Genomic DNA, 21,959 nt, shown 5'->3' with positions numbered 1-21,959 from the left:
CAGCTCTTCTTCGCAGCTGCAGTTTCCAAGCTTCCTCATGACTTCTCCACTTAACTCCTTCAGACTAGCCAGCAACAATTAGCTAACACCTGGTGGTACTGCTCATCTGCTGAGCACATTTTAAGATCTACTTCTCAGCACAATACAGATTAAAAAAAGTTAATAGAGGAGTGATGTGATAACTTTCTGAAGGCAGAATTTCACAAAGAGCAGGCGCTTTCAGATAGACAAAAGTCCAATTTTAATTTGTTAAAGTATAAAGACAAATTAATTTTAAATTATATTTTAGCATTTTTATAAGTAACATAATTCCTTAAAAACATAAATGAAAGAATCAGACTAAATGAAAATCAGACAAAGTAAAGAAAGAAGAAAAGCGCTTTTTATATTGATAAAAAGCACACTAATTAATTACGTAAATAAATGTATAATGCTTAGATTTACTGAGTGTCTTTTAATGCATCACGATAAGCCCCACCCCTTGATCAGTGTCTACCGCGCTGCGTTCGAGTTTTTTTTTTTCAATTTGAAAGTTTGTCATCAGCAGATCCGCAGCACCGGGACGGAGCACCGGAGAGAAGCCAACAGCAGAGCTCCGAGGTGGTGGAGGAATGGGCTGCAGCCACAGCAAGGTGAGAAACTCCGCTGAAAAGGATTAACGCACCGCGGAGAGTTACAGGGGGAAGTTCGGGTTGTTTGTCAGAAGGATGCTTCTTAGCGGGCGGCCAGCGGCTGCTGCAGCTCCCGGTAAGCGGCGTCCATAGCTCGGTTTGAGCCCACATATGTCAACCTTCATTTGGACCAGAACCAGGCGGACAGACCGGTGGTTTTGGTCGGTTTCTGTCCAGCAGATAAAATGTCGCATAAGCTCTGTGAACATCTGTTTTCAATCAGCTTCGTGTTTGAATCTCAGGGTTTTCCCACGCCTGCCTCCCCTCAACCCCCTCTCTATATCAGTACTCCAGACACAACAAGTACGCTTAAAATCTGTAAAGGCAGCATTTTATGAGATAAGGAATTTTAAAAATGAGAAATAAAGATGTAAAATGCATTACATCAACCCGGGCTTTTCCCTGCCTTGCTTTTGGTCTATAAATCATAAAATAAACCAAAACTCAAGCTATTTTGTCTCATGTCTACCTTGTCTACATGTGGCCAGAACCTGAATGATACTTAACTTGAACCTGGGACTATAGAGAAGTTTAATGACAAAGTCTAAAGCTAGCTAGTTTCAGTTTTTTAAAGACCTCTGAAGGATCTGTAGTGGTGATAATGTGCTCTCCAGTCTCCTACCCTCAAGTCAGACTCTTACAGGAAGTTGTCATGGTTTGCAGACCCTGTCCTGCAGGGATCCTGGCAGTAATTCCTCCTCTCAGAGGGAAAACATGGAGTTTGACAGCTGCTGTCCTCCTCTGGTTATTGATAGAAAGTGACTCTATGTCGTGTCCAAAACTAGGCCCGTGGACTTGTTGTAGCAGAGTCGGACTTTGGTTTAGATTTATTTGAATCTTTTCTGATCCTTTATTGAGCTGCTTCCATTAATCTGTGCATTGTTCCTTTAAACACCTTCTTATCGATATCATTTTATTAAAAAATATTTTAGCTCATGTTTTCTTCCTTCTGGAGCTCAATGGCCCAGCTATATTTGAGATCTGAGACCTGAGAAATCAGGTTTGAAAGAAAAACTTTTTTTTTTTTTTCCTGCAAAACAACCAGACATGAAAATAAGGAAACTGTCAAACATGCCTCACTTCACTATAGACAAAAAAAGGGTTTTTAGGCTATTTTTGATATTGACCAAAGTAATTATAGATATGTAATAGATATGCGTCAGTCTCTTAGCTAGATAACATAATCAGTCGTCCCTTGATCAGAAAGTCAAGCTTATAAATCTGACCTTTGTTTTAGGAAATGTTTAAGGTCTGAAACATTGATGCAAAACTGAGGACAGAGTTGCAATTTACTGTTGTATTCAAAACTATAACTTGTATCAAAATGCCTGTGCTGCTCTTTTATTTAGTGAATAACAGTCCATAGAAAAAAATTTGAAGAGGTCAAAACTGCAATCAGGATGTCAGACTTCAAGGAAAACTAGATCTTGTTACTAGCTAGTAAGACCATGATTGCTACATCTCTAATAGTTTCTTAGATTTCTTTCCAGATAGGCCTTTCCCTCCAGCGTTTTACATAATAATGTCATAGTTTAGTCCACAGTCTTTAATTCCAGTCACTACTTCCATATTACTGTGGATTAGAGTGTATTGTTTTTTTAATTGTCAACATTTTTTAGCACAGTTGAGCAGATCCTTTTGGCTTCACAGCACAGAGCTCCAGCATTTAGCAGAGATTTTTGCAGCAGAGTGAGAGGCTGTTGCAATGAAGATTATCACCTTGGCTGTCTGAGCTCATGGTGTTCAGGTGGAAAAAAAAGTGTTTATTAAAAAGTGTTTATTCCCCTCCTTGGGTTGTAAGGAGTTACTGCTCCAAGTGGAGGAGTTTAAGTACCTCTGGGGCTTGTTAATGGGTGGAGGCAGAATGGAGCTGGAGGTTGTTGTATTGAGGTTGTAATGCTTGTCTATTGTGATGAAGAAATAGCTGAGCAAAAATGTGAAGCTTTAATTTACTAGTAAATCAGTATTTCAACTCTCCTGTGGTTTGGAGCTGTGGGTTATATCTTGAGTACGAACAGCTAAAATGCTGGGTGAATCGACTCAACCCTTCAGGTTTATTACTGATGAACTCAGGGTGAAATCACTGAAATATCAACAGGAGGCAGTAAGACGGTCTCATTCCTCGTGAATGACGCCTTGTTGCAGACCCGCTAGCATTTAGATCAGAAAGTCAGACATGGGTGGATAAATATTCTCCTCTGTTGGATGAAAATAATTGTTTTTCTGTGGGGAGGTAATAAATAGCATTTTTTTTGGTAAGTTTTAAGAATCTTTAAATGTTGCTCTGTATATGAGAGTAGTTGGAACACATACACCTGAACTCTTGTGTATTTCTCAACTAAATCTGGAAACACTAGACAAACTGATGGTTTTCCACAATTTTTTCTAAAGGAGGAACAGATTTTGTTTGGATACCATATGGAAGCTTCTGTAGTCTGGATGAGAAATGACCAAACTTGTCAGATCAAAAATGTTTCCATGCAAACTAAATTGATAAGAGAGAGCAGGGGTAAGATTGGGAACAGCTGCTTGATTTGGAATGAGGCATCAGAAATCTCAGGAGATCTATTGAGGAAAGGCATTTTTCTGGAACAAAATTCTTTTTGTCAAGGTTTTTTGGTCGGTGAATTGTGAGGGTCGGTCTTCGAGTTCAAAAAGTTTTGCTTTAGTTTCTGTCCCTTTAAGGTTGCTCTGATTGATAATAGATGCTCTTTGTCCTTTTTCGATTTGTTAACATACTGATTTGGCCACTTGGAGGTTTTTGTGGACATCTGCTTCATGATGATAAGTTTGAGAGCTTCTATAGTGAGTTTCCAGAATGTTATTCTGTGATTAAAAGCTGGAATAAGCAGAGACAATTTTCAGAAACCAACACAACACTCTTTAAACTGGGCAGTCTTGTTTGAATTTGATTGATCAAAACAGCCAAAGTTTTAAAAATGTTATAATCCAGTTATCTGACATTTGGAGTGATTGAGCATGAATGTTGACCTGCTCTAAAAATTCCCCAATAAATCAAAATCCATTCAATATCTGTTAATCATCACTGACCGATGATCAATTTAGGTCAAACACTGGAAGGAAAAAAAAACAACTGTTTTCTGATTTATTTAATGCATCAAAATTAAGAACATTCAGAGATGGTTGCTTTGCTGCATAACTTGAAATAATCTTGTAGTTTCTTTATCAATTCAACCTGTTGCAAATTAAGAAAAAGCGAATATCAACATCTTCCAGGGAAAGCCTCATCTTTTCAACACTTTAAGAGTCGACAATTAGCAGGAATATTTCAGTTGAAGAGAACAAAAAGGGATAATTTAGCCCTTAGACTTCCTCCAGATTTATTTCTTCATCAGAGAAGCCGTCTCCTGAAGCTGTTGTGTAACAGGAAAGCCGGGTAAATCCTTGATAAGCTGAGAACAGAAGCAGGTCGGTCCAACAGGCTGATCGTCCCACCCTGGTGGGTTTAACGGGATTATTCTCTGAAACAGACCAAATTAGTTCTGACATATTGGATGTAAACACAGAGTACACATTACTCTGGCTTTAAAAAGGTCAGGCCCCTATTACCCTAAAGGTTTTGGTGCATTCAAGTCCAGTCAGGTCAGGGAGACTGATGTGGTCCAGGTTTAGCAACCTGAACCATGTATTGATCAGACATGTTTACCTTTAGGTAACAGTTCCAACCTGGAAGTTTAATCCTACTTGGATTGTATTTATATACAGTCTGTCTGGTTTCTAAACAGAATTGGAATGCAGAAATCTTACAGGAGTCCTGGTCTACGACTGTGGGTTGATTCTGACCTGTCCAGCTTTTGTTCTTTGAATGAGACTCTGTTGTCACTGTTCCCACCCTGAAAACTATCTCTCGTCTCTGCTTGGGCCACTGCTCACCAAATTGTTTAAAGAGAAACAAGACAAGAAACCTGAAAGGCTCAAAGTTAAACAGGATGGAGAAGTTTGGAGCATTGGGCTGAACTTGATGACCTTGAAACTCTTCAGTACAGGAAACAAACAAAACAGGAAGTTTAACATTTCTTAGAGAGAATACAGCCTTTATCATCTAGCATGGAGGAACTAAAAATATCCGGGTGTTTTAGTCAAAGTTTCTGTCTTACAGCCATGTTTTATTTTGACAGTACTGACCCATCTTCTTGTAACATTGTCCTTTGAGAAAAGGATATTTTGATGATGGTACCACTTCACTTATCCTCATTAAAAGGATATGTGTCTAAAGGAAAGAGTCATTTCTTTCTGATTTATCATCAGATAAGTCTTTTTTTTACTTTAAAAAGCCCTTAATTTCTTAAGATGAACAAAAGCCTTTTATTTCTCAACTTGTGAATAAACCAAATTAAAAAATGCTTAGTTGTGATAAGTTATGCTTTTACCACAATTTACTTTAATTGTTTTTTTTAATTATTTGTTTAAACATTTTAAAGTGTATGTGTCCAAATATTTATCCATCTGTTGTTTTCTACTTAAATGAGGCCAGGTAACTGTGGCGATAGGTTCCAGAGATCCCTTTCCATAATTCATCCTGGTACATCTGAAGGTGTTCCCTGACCATGAGGAATATATACAGTACAAACCAAATGTTTACACAGGCAGTATAAAAGGCATGTTTTTTTTTGTTTTTTTCTCACTGTCTGATATGACATGAGACTAAACTTTTTCTGTGCTTGGTCAGTTTAGGTTAATATGGATGTCTGGTTTGAACTTTAGTCAGTTCCTCCAGAAAGACATGAATTTTTCTGATGTCCCGTCTTTTTGGGTTCTGCTTGGGAAACATGCAAAAGTAAGGACTAAGATTACATCCTGGTTAGATTAGCCACTTTAGCTAACTCCTGTTCATTTGGAGAAGCAGTAGCTAGACATGATCAATCTTCATCCATGAATGTACTCTACTATTATGCTTTGCCTTTCAGATAATGTACAGAATTACAAGTAAGTTTGGGGGATATGAGTGGTTAAAGCAATAATCATGTAAATGTAGAATTTAAAGGAGCTGTCCTCTCAGAATAAAACAGAAACCAGAGTAGATGCACTGCTGTTCCCTGATGTGCTGATGTCTTCTACATGTAGAAACATGTTGTTCCCCCCCTTCGTTCCTCCTCAATGCAAGACGACAACTCTTTGGGTCCTCTGCACTCACTGAGGGCTCAGACGTTTGTGAACGTTATGTTAAAAACAAAGATTTGATCCCCCCAAAAAACTGCAAAGATTTGCTTCTGAAAACAGCCCCAATTTTAGCTGTAGTGTTGCACATAACTGCAAAAACAGCATCTAAATCCTACATAATATATTTGGGAAAAACGGGAACAAAACGTCTTTCATCTTTTGAAATCACCTACTTCAAAATATGTTCTTACAGTTGATTTAATTGTGAGCCCTCTGACACCCGAACTGCTGATTGTGTACAGACAACCAGCAGGGAGTTGTTAGTTTGTGATGATGCTGCCTCAGAAGCTCAAGATGTGAACCAGAACATCTGTTGTTTTAGCAGATGTTTAATAATCATGGAGCCGATAGCTACTAGTAAACTCTGAAAATAATCACACACAGATATTTTCCTTTAACTGCTGAGCTTCTGTTAAGTCATAATAGGGGAACTTGTAATTCTTCAAAGGAGTTGTGAATGAACCCAAGCTGCTGCTCGATCTGCTCTGATTTTAACTCACCCTTTGATATATTTTACTCATCTTACATTGAGCTCTTAATGATCCAACAGTAAGACCTCTCACAGTCAGCTGAGCCAGAGCTTTTATTTCTTTGTGATAAGTTTCCTCTGCGTCACTGGGGGTGAGTTAATGCATCAGATCTCAGCAGGATGTGGCTCAGACTTTGATTTAGTTTGGTAGTTTCTCCTTCCTGTTTTCATCTGACTAAACCTGTGCTATTAACCAATTAATGAATTAATCGGATGATAAAATAAAATGAGCTCAATAATTTCTATTCTGATTATATCTTTGAAGGGCAATTTTATTTAGTAACATCATGATCCTTTTTATTTATGGTTTCGTAGAGCTGGACAATAAATCAGTAATATGTATTGGGATTGACACCTGATCAATATCAATAGATAAGTTGACTGTTACTGCATTCTGATGCAGAACTGCACATCATTCTGGGGAATGTAGGCAAGACTTTAGCTGCTCTACCTTGTACAGCCACTTAAGCAAGGTGGGTGGCGTCGACTAACTCGCTCTCCTTTTGGTTACCTAGCAACAACCTCTTGAGTCACTTCTGCAACAGCAGTTTACTGTTTTGCCCTTGTGTCTCATGCTTTAAAAATACACAAGCTGGCGTTAAAACTGTGGATAAAACAGGAAAGATCAAATCATTAATTTGTCAGTATATTTAAAACAAAAAGACGTATCAATAATTATTGATATTGACTGATATGCTTGAATTGTGATAAGTTTATTAGTCACATTGTCCAGCCCTGTGGTTTTATTGATTGGTTGTGTTTTATTTTGGATATTTAAAATATCTTGCAGTTTAGGTGTTAAGCTTTCTTTACAAAATTAAAATTTATTGTTCTTCGACAACATCGTTGCTTATTGCAACAATTACTGGTACGATTCATTGTCCATTTGTAACATGCCTACATCTGATACATTTGGTTCTCTTGGGATATTTAGCAACTTTGTTGCGCTTTTTTTCTGACCAAGAACATCTTGAAACAGTCTTTTTCAGAGTCCAGATGAAGTTATTTATGGGCTTTTCTTTGTATCCTTAACAATTTTTCTGGCAGTTGTTGCTGAAATGTTTAGTTTGTCTACCTGACTGTGGTTAGGCTTCAATAGAATCTCTCATTTTCACCCTCCTGATTAGCATTCTTAGTTGCTTGGGTATCTTTTTATATTCCTTTGATTTACAGTTCTATTATATTTTTCTGCAAATAATTTAACATATTTTTTTGCTTTCCCCATGACTTAGAAACCAGAGACATCAGTGCTCCACAGGATAAAAGGAGCTTTTGATCATTTGGGTAGTTTATCTTGTCATCATGACTTAAAGAGTAAACACAGTCAATCATATTATAAAACCTTTCTTAAGATTTAGTGAAAGATAGATGAATCGTACTTAGTTGTTTTAACTAAAGATCTGGGATCTTGCAGTTCTTTAGAAAAGACTCCAAAATACTGTGAATTCTTTTCCTAGATCTTCTAAATTTCTTGTGCTTTCTCCTTTTTTCTACATATCAATATCAATTGTTCTATGTTGGCAAAAATAAACTACCAACTGGACTCCATCATTATCTAGACGTTAATATGCATTGAGTTAAGTCAAGTTGGGATACTTTAAGTCTTTAGTGCTTCTTACTAAAAACTTTGTGAATGTAATTTTTATCTTCTTGTCCATATGTATAATTCTGAACATGTGGATTTGAGAAAATCCTAACTAACTGTAAACTCCTGCAGCTAGGGTCTTGTTTTTAAAGATCACTACAGTTATATGATAGACCATGTTCGGTGAATGGAAATGTTTCTCTGCTAGATTTATTCATTTTTAATTATTTTTTTATGTTGAATTTATTTGGATCTTTGTCATCTTTAACTTTTTCTAAAAGTACTATGGTTTTAATTAAGCCCCACCCATGGCTTTTTAACAAGCCAATCAGCTGACTGCCTGGATGTTTTCCCGAGCCTGGTAACTGCTCTTAGCTGTACATTTCTGTGCGGTGAGGTTTGTTCTTGAAGGCAAAGCTTTGCTGAAACAGAAGAGCCTCTGCTGAGATTTACGGTCTTTATGAAGGCCAGGGCCCCTCCAAGAACACATGCTTCTCCTCAGCACCACCTTCTCCCTCCGCCTCCTTCTCTTTCTTGCCTTCTTTCTACATGTTGATGTGTTTGAGCCACAGATATTTATTGTTCCAGCTCAGTTTGAATAAAGTGTTTATGTAGTATGTGAGGGGAGCAGCAGGTTTAAGGTATGATTGTTTGACCTCTCAGTGTTTGACTGGAGAGATGATTTCTGCGAGTGTTTGGATCCACTCCTCACCGTGTTTGTGTTACAAAGTGCATCATGGGTTTTAGGCACGTTTATCTTTTTATTTTTTGAAGCAATCCAGATCAACAACGTCTTCATTGGAGTGTGGACTGGGAGACAGAGGAACTTGGGTAGATGTGCAAAGTTGTGTAAATTAGAAATAGGTTAAAATAGGAAATCAAACGTGGTATCTAGATAACAGTGCTATCACTATGTACGTGTTGTTGTTTTTTTTTTTTATCAACTGGTCCACTGACCGTAAGCTACTGAAAATATCTGGTAATGATTAGGAGCTTTAACCATTGATGTAATCATCTATTCAGCTGATGTGCCTTAGGAATTTATTTGCCTGTTTCTACCCTGTTATCAACAACCGTTTGCACATATGTTCGTTTACGATTGAATGGTTCAAAATCAGATGGTCCATATTGGTAAGATAGAATCTGAATCAGAAAATGATCATATAGCACTTACTAGAATGGCTGATTGTTTAGAAAAGTTTTTTCAAGAAAACTGCTAACATTTGGAGACGCAGTGAGAGTTATGGTAACATCCCAAAGGCAGATTATGACAAGACCATTGAAAGTACAAACACTAAATCATTCTCTCACTGAAATAATGGATCGTTAGTACGATAAATTATGTAATGATTCTTTCAAAACATAAACTGGGCAATATAATAACAATTCCAGGTCATTTTTGTAATACAGTAATTATTTTTTCTTTAATATTGTATTGTGATTTCTGTTGTGTTTGTCAGAAATAATCATTGAAAGCCAGCAGCTAGAACACAAACACTGGTCTGTTGTCATGCAGCCACTGAGGTTACATAATGCTTCAGTTAAAGAGAGAAAGTTACAGCTTCATTCATGTGGAGCACAATTAGAAACCTCCTACTCTTGTTCTGAGGTTCAGGTTTATTCTGCTCATCCAGTTGAGCATTAGTCTTTAGTTTGTTGGGGTTAAATGATTGAGAGCAGTTCTGTTCTCTTTGAGTGGATCATCCTGGATGCAATGTGATCAAATTACATTCCCATCCTGAAATACCTTTTTATGCTTACATGCACTAAAAACATATGTATGGGTGACTCTCTAACACTCATTGTCAGTTCCTAAAACGTATTTTAACACTCATTGTCAGTTCCTAAAATGTAGTTTGAACTCTTAGCATGTCAGTTGTGGTAGTTCAGTTCAATGTCTAATCATAACTGCCTCGCTGTGTCATAGTTGATACAATGCCAGGTTTGCTAGAATTACTTTTACAGACCACTATACAGTATCTTCATAACTAAAGAACTGTGTCTGAATTGTCACCAAAATGAGGGAAGCTCAGTCATCTTGCAGGTTTCCTAGGGCTGCTCCTGGTCTCAATTCTATTTGTATTTATGAGCAGGATTATATTAAGTGTTTTGTAGAAGATGCAGTTATGTTGATGTCTTCAAGCTATAACCTTTAGGATGTGCTGAGACATTCCAAGTTGAAAGTTTAGTCTCTGCATCGAGAGTTAAAGAATCTTGGTGGATGATGCTTAGATTGATCACGGCTTCATCTGCAGTAATGAGCTCTTTGCTCTTCTCTATTTGTAGTTTTGAATCACCTCAGTGCCCAAAGAAGATGATAGCTTGAATCAGTTTAATGTTAAAGATAAGACCTCAAGTTTCCAAACCGGTTGCCTTCTTTTCTGCAACACCATATACGGAATCAGTGAGATTGATTGACAGATCAGAGCTTCATCTGCTCCTGAGGGGGTTTTTCTGATTTGTTGTCATAAAGAAGAACGTACCCTGAAGGGTGAAGATCTCAACTTATTGGTCAATCTATGTTCCAACACTTCATAGTGGTCAAGCGATATGGATCATGGATCAAGACTGAAACAAGGTCTTGGGTAGAAATTGCTAAAAGGATCTCTGTTATCCTGGTGGAGTTAGGAATATTTTTTTTACATTACTTGAAATGGACTGGAGTGGGTTATCTCTTCAGGATGATCTTTATATGCCTCTTTTTGAAAGTTTTCTAGGCCTTTCCGTAAGCGGGAGACCAAAGGGAACACACTGAGCTATCTAGAAAGACTACATGTCCTTTCTTCCATGGGAATTCCTTGGGATCTGTGTTCCCTTTATATGCCTATTAGCTCTGCAATCCAATGTCAGATAAGCTATTCTATAGTAATTTATGGATGGACGATTGCATTTCACCTTATTTTACGGTATTTTTGCAAAACATTTTCCCTATTTTGGATCTGGGAATCCTGCATTTCTTAGAGCACAGTGGAAACATTTAGTCGTACTGTAAAATGTGCCGGTTTCAGTTGTGAAACACCAGCAGATTTGGATCTTGCTGACAGCACACTGCTGATGGTTATCTGATTTATGATCACTTTCTGTCAAAACTGGTCCAACTTACAGCTGTGAGCAGAAGACTTGTGGAAAGTAAAGAGTCTCAAAAGGGAAAATAAATTTAACTCAGACAGCTTCCTTTTTTTTTCTCTGCAGAAAAAGAGCAAAGGCAAGAAAGGAGAGAAGAAACAGAAGGACAGCAGCCGTCAAGATGAAGGAGGTGAGTTTCCATCTGGTAGGGAGGTGTTGTATCTAAACACATGAGGTGTGAAATAAAGTATGCTCTTTAACTTCTAATGGTCTCATGTTTCAAGACGAAACAAAAATCATCTGTTCTTCAGTTTACAGATAAAAATTCTCAACAAAAACAGGAAATTAGTGTGAGAAAAAAAATAAGTTCATCCTATTATCCAGCAGCTTGTTGATTCTCACCTAGCAGCAATAATTTTCTGGATGGCATTTCTCCAGCCTCCCACATTCTTTCACGTTGTGAAAGAATTTTGGCCCACTTATCTTCCCGACATTTCTTCAGTTCTTTGAGGTTTGCAGGAATTGGTTTTATTCACAGCTCTTTTAAGGCTGAACATTGCATTTCAGACAGGTTGATGTCTGGAGTTTGACTAGGCCATTGCAACACCTTGATTCTTGTGTTTTAACCACTGAGAGAAATTACACAAAAACCTCTGAAGAAGACATGAGTGCAACTTCCTTCTTCACAAAATGCAAACAAAAAATAGCATAGAATCAACTTTTAGGAGTTGTAGCATTTTTCTTTTGTTGTTTGTAGAAGCCATTTCTCCTTCTAGCATTAGACTTGTGCATTTGTTTTGGTAGTATTTACCCAAAAGGCCCTGCCCTATAGTCTACATTCTGATTTTGGAGCGGTCTTTGGTCCACTTGACATTCACATATCTGAACCATGCCGGATTTCACTTCAACAGAACAGAGACCTAGGTTTTTAAGCATATCAGAGTTGGATTTCTTGATCCACATCAGAGTTTGATTGCGCATTCACACCTCCCCAAATGACACAAACCTTATAGGCAAATAAACTATTGATTAATTGCTAATGCTCTCTCCTTCCTGGCATCGTGTAAGCACACTGCCAAAATGTTTCTAGAGGTGAATACTGTGACTATTTTACTAGTGCCTTGGTTTTGTACTCACTTTGTCTGCATTCCGGTTTTGTTTTTTCAGTAAATAAAAAATGACACTGTATTATAGCCTCGAACTGACAGAGCATGAATCTTCCTTCCACCAAGACTTAAATGTGATCATTTCAGAATGTGGTTTCCTTTTGACTGTTTCACTTCGCTTACCTTCTTCACTTCCTGTTTCTTTGAGAACTCCCACGTTATATGTTTGTGTTTTAGTTTGACACACTTTTATACCAAGTGTATCAGATTTGACACACTTGGATCTTTACATAAATCCTTTCAGTTACCGTAGTTATTCGAGTTGTAATCATCACAGGTATTTTGGAATTTATGTTTTAGGGATTTTATTCTGGGAAATAGATTTTTTAAAGAGTTAATGTACCTGTAAGATCAAGGCTAAGAGATGAACTGATATATTTAAAAACATATAAATGCAAAATTTGGAAGTTGGAAGCCTTATTTTTAGACATTTGTTAAAAAAAAAAAAAAGACCACCACCTTTCTGGTTCACAGAGGGCACTTGGTGACAAACCCCTCTTATCAGTGAACAGTGAAAATGATTACCAAACAACCTGTGAGTGTTGTTTTGTTTTGTTTTTTTACTGGGCTGTGGGAGCCTGAACCATCTGTATTGAAATGTGACTCACAGTCAGTTAAACTTCTCTCGTTTCCTAACTTCCTGCTGTTTATGAGCAGTTTAGACGACAGTGCAGAAACCACTCATTTCAGACGGGACACTCTGTCGTCATGCCATGAATCAGCTGCTGCATGTTCACAGAAAGAAACGGCTTGTATGTCTGTTTTTACAGTACACCGTATCTAACACAGATTCATTAGGAAGTGTTTTTGCTCCTATGTTCATATTAAAAGGAGCAACTCTTGGTCTGTATATCTTTCAGAATAAAGTCTAGTGAAGCCGTTAGCTCACTTGCAGACAGGCTCTGACCTGTTTCTACATCACTTTTGTTCTGGGATTATCAGAAAAATACTATTCTTTAATATAGATAGCAGTGGGAGTTTCCTCTGTTTAAACACCATCTGAGATTCATGTTTTAGATTGAAGTCTTCTAAGTTTGCACATATTTTAAATGAACTCTGCCAGTTCATGTTCAGCATTGTACCATCATAATAACAGCTCTAGTTGAGTTTGACAGTTTTTGTTGGGCTTACTGGGTTCATCAAAACAGACGACGTCATTGGAAATGAATGATCTGTGTGTGTTTATGTATTTAAAGTCATGTCCCTTCATGTTCATAATGTAATCAATTACAGTCAGGATCCCTTCCTGAGTGTTGTGGGGCTGAGCTGTTGGAACTGTTGATGACTGATTTGCAGGATGATAACTAGGCTTAGGTTAAAACTTGATTTCAATTTTTACTTTTTATTTTTTGTATAGTTTTCTGCAAATGATGGGTAGCTTCTGCTAAAGCTTATATTTCTGTTTCAAGAAAGCTGATTGAGACATGCATAACTTATATGCATGTCTCAATATCTGATCTCGTCCTTCCTCTCTTATCCTGTAAATGGAACATTTATGACGAGTATTTCTGTTATTGCCCTTAGCCAGGTGGCACATTACAGATTTTCAGTGGGTGAGTGTGTGTGTGTGTGTGTGTGTGTGTGAATGGGTGAATGACTGTGTTGTGAAGCACTTTGAGGTCCTCTGGAGTTGATAAGGTTCTATCCAAGTACAAAGGTGCTTACCGTTTACCATTTCACAGTCATCACAGATTTTGAAAAGAACATGTGTTCACTCTAACAGACTGGTTTTAGTTTTATGACTGAGACTAAGAGTCACACACTTAACCAGACCTGCTGAATGCTTACAGACTGCAGGATTTATCCAAGCAACTGAAGCCAACGGAACGCAGTAAACATTCAGGAAACAAACATACTAGTTGGTGGAGCTAATAGAGGATTTTCTCAAAATTCATACAAGCATGCATTTCAATCCAGGTCTCACATAAAACTAAAGATACAAATGAAAATACCTTTAAGTTCAACCCACATGATTTAGATGGTGTTGACTGTATTCTTTTGAAGACTGATGTTGAAAGTTTGTAAGATTAAAATTTTCTTGTGTGTGGTTGTTAGCAAGTTTATAATGACTTTTAATGTTAGCTTTAATCTAAAAATGGTATTATTTCTATCTTAAAAGATAATTTCATTGAACTCGATTGTACCAAAAACATGAATAATGTTTGATAAACTGGTTCAGTATGTGGAAGATATTCCATTCAAAAATTTTAAACTGAAGCTCCACTGCTTTCATATGTTTGTGTTCATAATGTCTTAATTTTACTTAAAACATTTTTTCTTTTTTGTTTTGTTTTTTTAAAGTGGGCTAGTGGTTCTCTAAGGATCGTGTATAAACTGTGCATGGGAACAAAGTAGTAGCTTTGCTTATTTTTGTTTCTCTTACTGGTTTGTTTCCTCGCAGGTAAACGTTCATCTAGTGACCTGGATGTTTCTCTTGAGAAGCAGCTGGAGCGTTTCGAGTGGCAGCTGAAGATTTTAAATGAAGCGCTCTCAGCCAATGGGAGTTCAGAGAGGGCAGAGCTACTGAAACATCACACTGATGAGGAAGTGTGCGGACTTGTTCTGAGCATCCTCGACAAGGTGAGAAAATACTGATTGGTACTGAAAATACTGGCTAATTGTTAGACCTTTTGAATCAAGAATATCTTAAACAGGACCTGTCTGACAACATGCTTAAATAAATGTAGGAATATATCATCCCTCAATGAAAAGAAATTAAGAACAGCTGGCAAACAACATTATGTGGTGTGACATTTTCAGTCTGAAAAAGAAAAGTCATTTCTAAGGCTTCTGGGCCTCCCACCAACCATATCAAAAGTCATTGTCTACAATTGGATAACAGATGTAATCAGTCCCGTTACTAGCTAGATTGCATAAGCTAGCTAGCGAGTGCTGACTTATACAGATCTGAAAACAACCGGAACATCTAAAGCACTGTAAGCCTCAGTCACAGTGGGAGATTTAACAAGAAACAAACTGGATAAAAATGGCTCCAAGGCCAAAACCATGATTGAGCTCCTCTCCACACACCCCATCCCCCAAAACACAAGACCGTGTCTCAGGCTTCCAAAAAATAAACATCTTCATGAGCCCCCACCCCCAAAATAAAGAACATTATTCTGTGGACTGATCAGAGAAAATCTAAACTTTTTGAAAGTTTTAGTCTCTCAAAAGAACCTCTAAATGGCTCCAAAAAAATCCAAATGAGGAATCTATTTAAAGTCTGGATGTGAATCTAATTAATGCCATTAATTCCCCAAAACTCTGCATAGAAGGTGGTGTGACTTTCTTCCACATTGCTTTAAAAAACCTAGCGACAATTATCACAAATGTCTGATGAATGTTGTTGCAGCCAAGTATTGCACAACCAGCTACCAGGTACTGGAGGCAATTACTTTCTGCACTGAGCCACGTAAGTTAGATCTTTATATGGAACAACCATTTGTTAACTGCGCTTTGTATTTATTCAGTTTATGTTTGTCTAATATAAAATTGTGTTTATTGAAATGAAACAATTAAGTGTTAAGGGAAAAAAAGGCAGAAGCACAAGTCTTTTAGGAGGTAACTATTTTTTCTCTGTGCTATATTTTTCATGGTCAACTAGTAAAGGTAAACCTGCATTACAAAGCTTTTATTTTAGATTCTTGTAGATTTATAATTTATAGGCAGAACTAATGCATCTTTGTTCCTTGTTGGCTTTTTCCTGAATTTAAAAGATCCTTATCATTTCAACTATTGTAGCGACTTCTGCTTCTCTAAATCTGTCATGACTGTCACGGTTTTCAGTTTTGCCTTTTATGGGCTTGTTTGTATGCAAGAAAATAAGCTGGGAGCTCTTGACTCTGCTCCGTAATCAGAAGCTGCTGTAATCCTGCATCTTAAGTCATGTGATCTTCTGAGTTAGCAGCCAGGAGTTTGTTTACTCTGCATGTGATTTATGTTGTCAGCCACGTTGCACTGTCTCCCTGCGTCCTCGCTCTGACCCTGATTCAGCAGTAATCACTGGATCCATTTTATATTTTATCACTTAATTTGTCCACTTTTCTCAAGTTTTTAAATAACCCTTCTAGCAAAATGTTTAATGGAAAAGAACTATTAATCCACATTGTTTTAAAAGATGTTTAGACAACTTCTGCTGTACAGTTTCATAGTACAACTCACAATTTTCCCCTCTTTTTGCTCCCGTCTTTCATTCTGTCGTGGAACTGACTCATCTCCGGTTCTGCAGGTGAGAACAGAGACGACAGCTGATCTGAACGTTCTGCATGAACGCAAAAGGAAATCAGCCGTAGAAGAACATGAGAGGCATGTTAAAGGTAAACATTCACTGTGTTATGTTTTTTGTTTCATTCATTCATTTGTTCTGCTTTCTGTTTGCACTCCTCTCTGGGTGGATTTTTCACGTCTGGGCTGTCGGTTCACATTTTTTGGGAATACTTTGTGAAGCTCTTATGCTGGTGGATGTTAACACTCCTTTATGTTTATTTGAACTGTCTTGTGTAGGAATGCAGGAGAATTCCTCCAAAGGTCCTGTTTGTCATTCTTCCATCTCTGTCACTACTTCAGTTTCACTACTTATCACGCAGCATTAAAAAATAATACGATGCATCAACATTTTCTTTGTGGACTGTAATTGAACTTTAGTCAAACCACTGAAAAAACTGCAGCTCCTTTGAACCACACATTACAGGAGAAACGGCAATTAAACTTTAAACAGGTCAGAGAAAGTTGGCCTTTTTTGCATAAATCTACACAATCACAGTTGATTTTTTTTATTTATTTTTTTCCAATTTCATTTGACCATGAAATGTTCATCCAAGAATAATGTCACAAATTGTTTTTTGGCATTTGAAATATTCAGACAATACTTTCATATTCACTGTTTAATTGTTAAATCGTTAAAACCTGTGTATTGACTCAAAAGTGTTTTGTCTGTTGTTACCTCAGCGCCTCTCACACTTTGGTTGTTTTTCTGTCTCTCAATACAGAGTAATTAATCCCAAACTCTAGTTCTCCTCAAGTATATTTCAACTCTGAGTTCCTTTCGAAACTGAGATTGAATTGTCTTTTTAAGAGACATCAGGTCTCAGCTGCTCTCACCTGGAGCAACGTTTGAGATAAATATGTACGCGTGTCGCTGCCAGAAAGTTTTTCCATCCTTGGTTAAGAAATATGTTTCTTATAATTTGTAGTTTTCAGGCAGGGACGGTTTGAGGCGTAACTTTTTTTCTCTCTTCTTGTCTGATAAAGTGATGATGCATGCTCCCCCGCTTCCTACAAAGAGAGAATCACCATAGAAACCAGGCCCTCTAACATTACTCAGCAGCATATTCATTCTTGCATAAACTCATCACCACATGAGTTACATTTTTTTCATGGAACAAACAAAAGGCAGTTGATTTTGGATTTTCAGAGAGTTGCTGCATTGGCACCCTTCAAATTTCTATCTGAAATGTTCCTGCTTGTTTTTTTTTTTGGGTTTTTTTACCACACCACTTCATGTCAGTGAAAATAGTATGGAAACCCATTTTACAATACACTGTTTGCATGGTGTATTTTCTCATGTGATGTTGCAGAAAATAAACATCTTGTTGTTTCTTGCAGAGCTGCAGACCAAACATGAACAGGAAAAAACTGAACTGACAAAAAGGTTTCAGGCGGCGGAAGAAATCCTCAAGGTAACTGTTAATACAAAAGGCTTCAGGCCTCTCTGATATTGAGGTCTTAGTAGAGCTAAATATCAGAATATGAGGAAAAAAATGAATATCACAGTGCATATAACGCAGTTTTCAAAGATTAAATAAAATTTTGAGGCTTTTAAATTGAAATCAATCTATCTTTAGTATGAATTCTTACTTTCCAGAGTTGACATTCACTTCAATTTTCTCATTAATAAAAAATTTGAAATTATTGGAGGAATCAACCAGGAGTACGGTTGGTATTCTGTATAAGATCACCACTAAGAACAGCACAACAGTAGACACCTTGATCCAGATATGAATATGAAATAATTCATCATCATTCTTAGGGAGATTTGTTGTGACTGAATCATAACACCCACCAGGCCAGTTAAAGTGGCAGGACAGCAAAATGTATCTGGAGATGACTGTGTATTATTATGTGAAATCATGTCTGTTTTTACTAACTTTCTCTACTTGTGTTTGTAATTTTGCGCTACCTGAAGGCCAAAGTGGAGCAGCTAACGGCTGACCTGCTGGTCTATAACGAGTTGAAGAAACGAGTTGAAAATTCAACCTTTAAAAAGAATTTGCAAAGAAATATTCAGGTAGTTTTGAACACAGCTTAAGAAAATAAAGTACAGAATTTTGAAGTTTTTACATAGAAATTCTTCAATATTGTTCAGGAACATGGCAGCCCAGGTGCATTCTGGGAGTCTGAGCAGGAGTCTTTGCTGTTTGTGATTGAGATGAAGGCTGAGCGTGTGCAGGAGCAAAGCAGGAAGCTGCAGCAGATGGAGGAACTGGTAGGTTCAAGGAGTTAAAAGACTGTAACTCCTTGAGCTCTTAAAGGTCTCACTGACGATGTTTGGTTTTCTTGTGTTCAGGTGGAGAAGAATCTGTCTCTGGAGGACCAGATCGTTCACGTCCTGCAGCAGAACGAGGATCTGAAGGTCCGGATAGACAACTGCCAGACCCTCATTCAGTAAGTGTAAATATGGGGCCACCTGCTGGCGAGGCCAACTTCCAACTAAACTAACAACATTTGTATTGAAGAGGATTCAACAGTATTGTCTCGTCAGTTAATAATCACAGTTTCATATTGGTAACCTTAATTTATCTAGAACATAAAGGCTCTTTTTGTGCGAATTTGACATTTGTTCCACTTCGCGCTCAAGGTCGACATTTAAATATAAATATGTAAATACATTAGGAAATAAAAGGAAATTCTTCTGCAGTTTTGTTTACCACAGTTATTTAATTTTAATTTTCCATTAAAATACTTTGATACAGCTCTGCGAACGGCCAGATTCTTTAGCAATTATTTTTTGTGGTTTTTCCCTCCGTGTTTGCTGTCAATAATTTTCTGCTGGCCAGATGTCAAGTGTTAAGACTGTTGTGTCAGTCTTAACATAACATTTATGTATTCTACATAATTTTCTGATTAGTTTTGTGTAACATTTTGAGGACACAAAATTTTGGGATTTCTTTAGTAGTACTTGGCACCGAATGTAAAGAATCTATAACAGTTGAGTTTCAGTTTTTCTAATAAAAATTAGTGAAGTTAATAAACTTATCAAGGAGAGGTTTATTATGAAAATAGGCTTTGTGCAAAAATGATCAGAAAACAATCCAAAAAATTTTTAAAACACATGCTAATTTTCCTTTATCTGTTTTTCTAGGCAGTTTTCAAAGGAGCAGCAGGACCTGAAGGTGGCGCTAGAGAGACAGATAGCAGTAAACCAGAATCTTTCTCAGGAAAAAGAGCAGCTGATGTTCAAACTGAGACACAGAGATTCATGTCCAGGGATCCACCTGCCCCCCCTGATGCAGGAGATCGCCCCCAGATGACTCTGATCACACACAAGCCTCAAAGCGTGACTGAATTATCTGACCTTGTTTACTGCTCGGGGTGTGGGACTCAGACTCAGCTGACAACCATCTGGGATCCGGTTTAACGTCTCTGGAGTCGCACCGCAACGGATCAGGGCAGAATGTTCAAAATGGGACACACTTTGTCCTTCTGGCTGATTCTCTATGCAGCGTGCTGTCGCACAGGCTGGTAGATTTGAGACCGTCAGCACATTCTGCTCAGAGTTGTACAGGTGTTTTTTTCTATTTCATTGCATTGTAGTGGTTTCTTTAACTGAGAAAGGAGAAAACCAATCGGTCTCTGATACAATGAACTAACAGGTAGAGGGGATTCAATGCCTTAAAATATCAGGTCACCCTGGATTAAACTTAGTTTTCTAATGTTTCCATCTCAGAACTCATAACCAGCATAAAGCTAAAACTCAGAGCTTTATTTCTTATTTTTTGCAAAACATTGTTTCATACTTCAAATATTTCATAAACACTGGTAAAACTCAACAAAAATTATACAGTAAGAGAAGCTAAAACCAGTTTCTCAAATCAAATTTTGATGTCAATTAGCTTTAAGCTTTGGAAATCCTATATTATACATTTTCACTTTTTTTTTGCCAAAAAGTAACTTGATCAGCCACTGACTTTAATTGATGATGTGAGTAAGACCTTCATCGAAATGCCTGACATACTGATCGTAATATGTTATTTTTTGATGGAATAAGTGCTGCTGTTTACAGTTTTATTTCACAGTAATGACTTGCAGACTGAAGCACCTATTGACTCTTTATCTAAATATATTGGTCCATCTTCTGGGCTTGAAAATAAAGTGCCTTGTTTGTTAACCTACAGACTTTCTGCTTTAGTTTCTCACCGGTGGACGTGCCTCTTCTCTGCAGAGCTCAGTGACGGTTTTGAAGGAATCTGTTGCTGCACAAATTTGTTGGATAGCTTTTTGTTCATGTTAGAAAGTAGTTCAGGATTTTGGTTGTAAAATAGTAACAGATTTCTTTCACTCAGACATGGCAGATTGTTGATGGTCATAAAATATAAGCAATCAGCCTTTGACCCACTGCAGATCTGCCATGTTGGATTCAGTATTTGGACTCTAATCTGTGCCTTCATGCCATGCTGGAAGGTTTGATACCGTGAATTGAATAACTGTACTTTTTCAGCTTCTTTTTTTAATTTTTATTTTTCCCTTGCTAAGCTATCCTTATTCCCTAGCACCACATGAAACCAATTTTGCAAATCCCTCTTATGCCTATGGGATATATTCTTATTTTTTGTTATTTTACTGGATGTTTAAATTTGTTGCATTTCTATTGAAAATATCTTACATGACTTTGGATAGCAAGTTGCAACATTTAGTGCTTCATGTTGATCAATATTATTTCCTTACTTGCTTCACTGAACCATCTTAAGTTATGCTAATGTGCTAGCTGTACTGCATATAAATGGTAATGTGGAGTTTTGAATGAAATACATGCTAATATTACACAGCAGCAGTTTCTGTTTGACTCTTTACTCAATTAATTACATTTAGTTAGATGGCACATCAGCTTAATGTTAGCTTGCTAGCTTTTTTTTATTTTGCTTTTTATTTAATGTGTATTATTAGTATGTTTACTATCCCAGTTTACAATCAGGACATACTTGTTTGCTATCATAAAACAGTCACTGTATTATGCTGCATATGTATTTTTTGAAACCATTTAGGTTTTTGTATTTGACATATTTGTTGCCTAAGAAAAGATAAAGTTGTCAGCGTTTTGTCAGCTCTGTCAATATGCACCAGCACTTTGACCAGGTTTTTTTTTTTAACAAAAATTTGTACTATAGACTTGTTTTTTTGGTTTGTTGTACAGCCTTGAATAATATTTCTGCTTGTTACAAATGTGCTTTTTATCTTTTCTCAGCAGATAGTGCACCAGATTGTTTTCATGTAGATACTTGTACTTTTTTGGCTTTCAAAATAAAAAAATAAATAAAAATGAAACTAAGTTTGATCGTATCCATTGCTGTTGAGGTCCAGTCATCAGGAACTATAAAGTCTGACCTTTTATGTACATGTATCTGTTCTTGAAATTATCCGTAATCAGACTTTTCTATGTCCTCCATAGAAAGTGGAGGCCCCTGTAGGGAAAAGTCAAAAGAGAAAAATTTGATTTTTTGTTCCCCAAAATCCCCAAATCGTATTTCTGTTGCTTGTGCACATTT

The 21,959-nt window shown here is 37.1% G+C and overlaps 1 protein-coding gene across 1 annotated transcript; it reads left to right on the top strand.

Annotated features, from left to right (window-relative positions):
• Nucleotides 1–515: 515 nt before the first annotated feature.
• ccdc69 (coiled-coil domain containing 69) lies at nucleotides 516–21,742 on the top strand. Its single transcript, XM_044127217.1, has 9 exons — nucleotides 516–632; nucleotides 11,159–11,222; nucleotides 14,600–14,778; nucleotides 16,427–16,514; nucleotides 17,803–17,876; nucleotides 18,383–18,484; nucleotides 18,563–18,682; nucleotides 18,764–18,861; nucleotides 19,559–21,742. Exons 1-9 carry the CDS (start codon nucleotides 612–614, stop codon nucleotides 19,725–19,727), a joined length of 915 nt encoding a protein of 304 aa, XP_043983152.1. The 5' UTR covers nucleotides 516–611; the 3' UTR covers nucleotides 19,728–21,742.
• The last annotated feature ends 217 nt before the right edge of the window (nucleotides 21,743–21,959 follow it).

Source organism: Gambusia affinis, linkage group LG09 (genome assembly GCF_019740435.1).
Source record: "Gambusia affinis linkage group LG09, SWU_Gaff_1.0, whole genome shotgun sequence".
Classification (NCBI taxonomy): Eukaryota; Metazoa; Chordata; class Actinopteri; order Cyprinodontiformes; family Poeciliidae; genus Gambusia; species Gambusia affinis.
Note: the sequence above shows the minus strand (reverse complement) of the source record. Positions and strands in the feature narration are given on the sequence as shown.

Excerpts from the sequence above, each read along its gene's own strand:
- ccdc69 (XM_044127217.1), top strand. The coding sequence starts at position 612 with ATGGGCTGCAGCCACAGCAAG. Across the intron at positions 633-11,158 it reads TGGGCTGCAGCCACAGCAAG|AAAAAGAGCAAAGGCAAGAA; the intron begins GTGAGAAACTCC and ends TTTTCTCTGCAG. Across the intron at positions 14,779-16,426 it reads TTCTGAGCATCCTCGACAAG|GTGAGAACAGAGACGACAGC; the intron begins GTGAGAAAATAC and ends CCGGTTCTGCAG.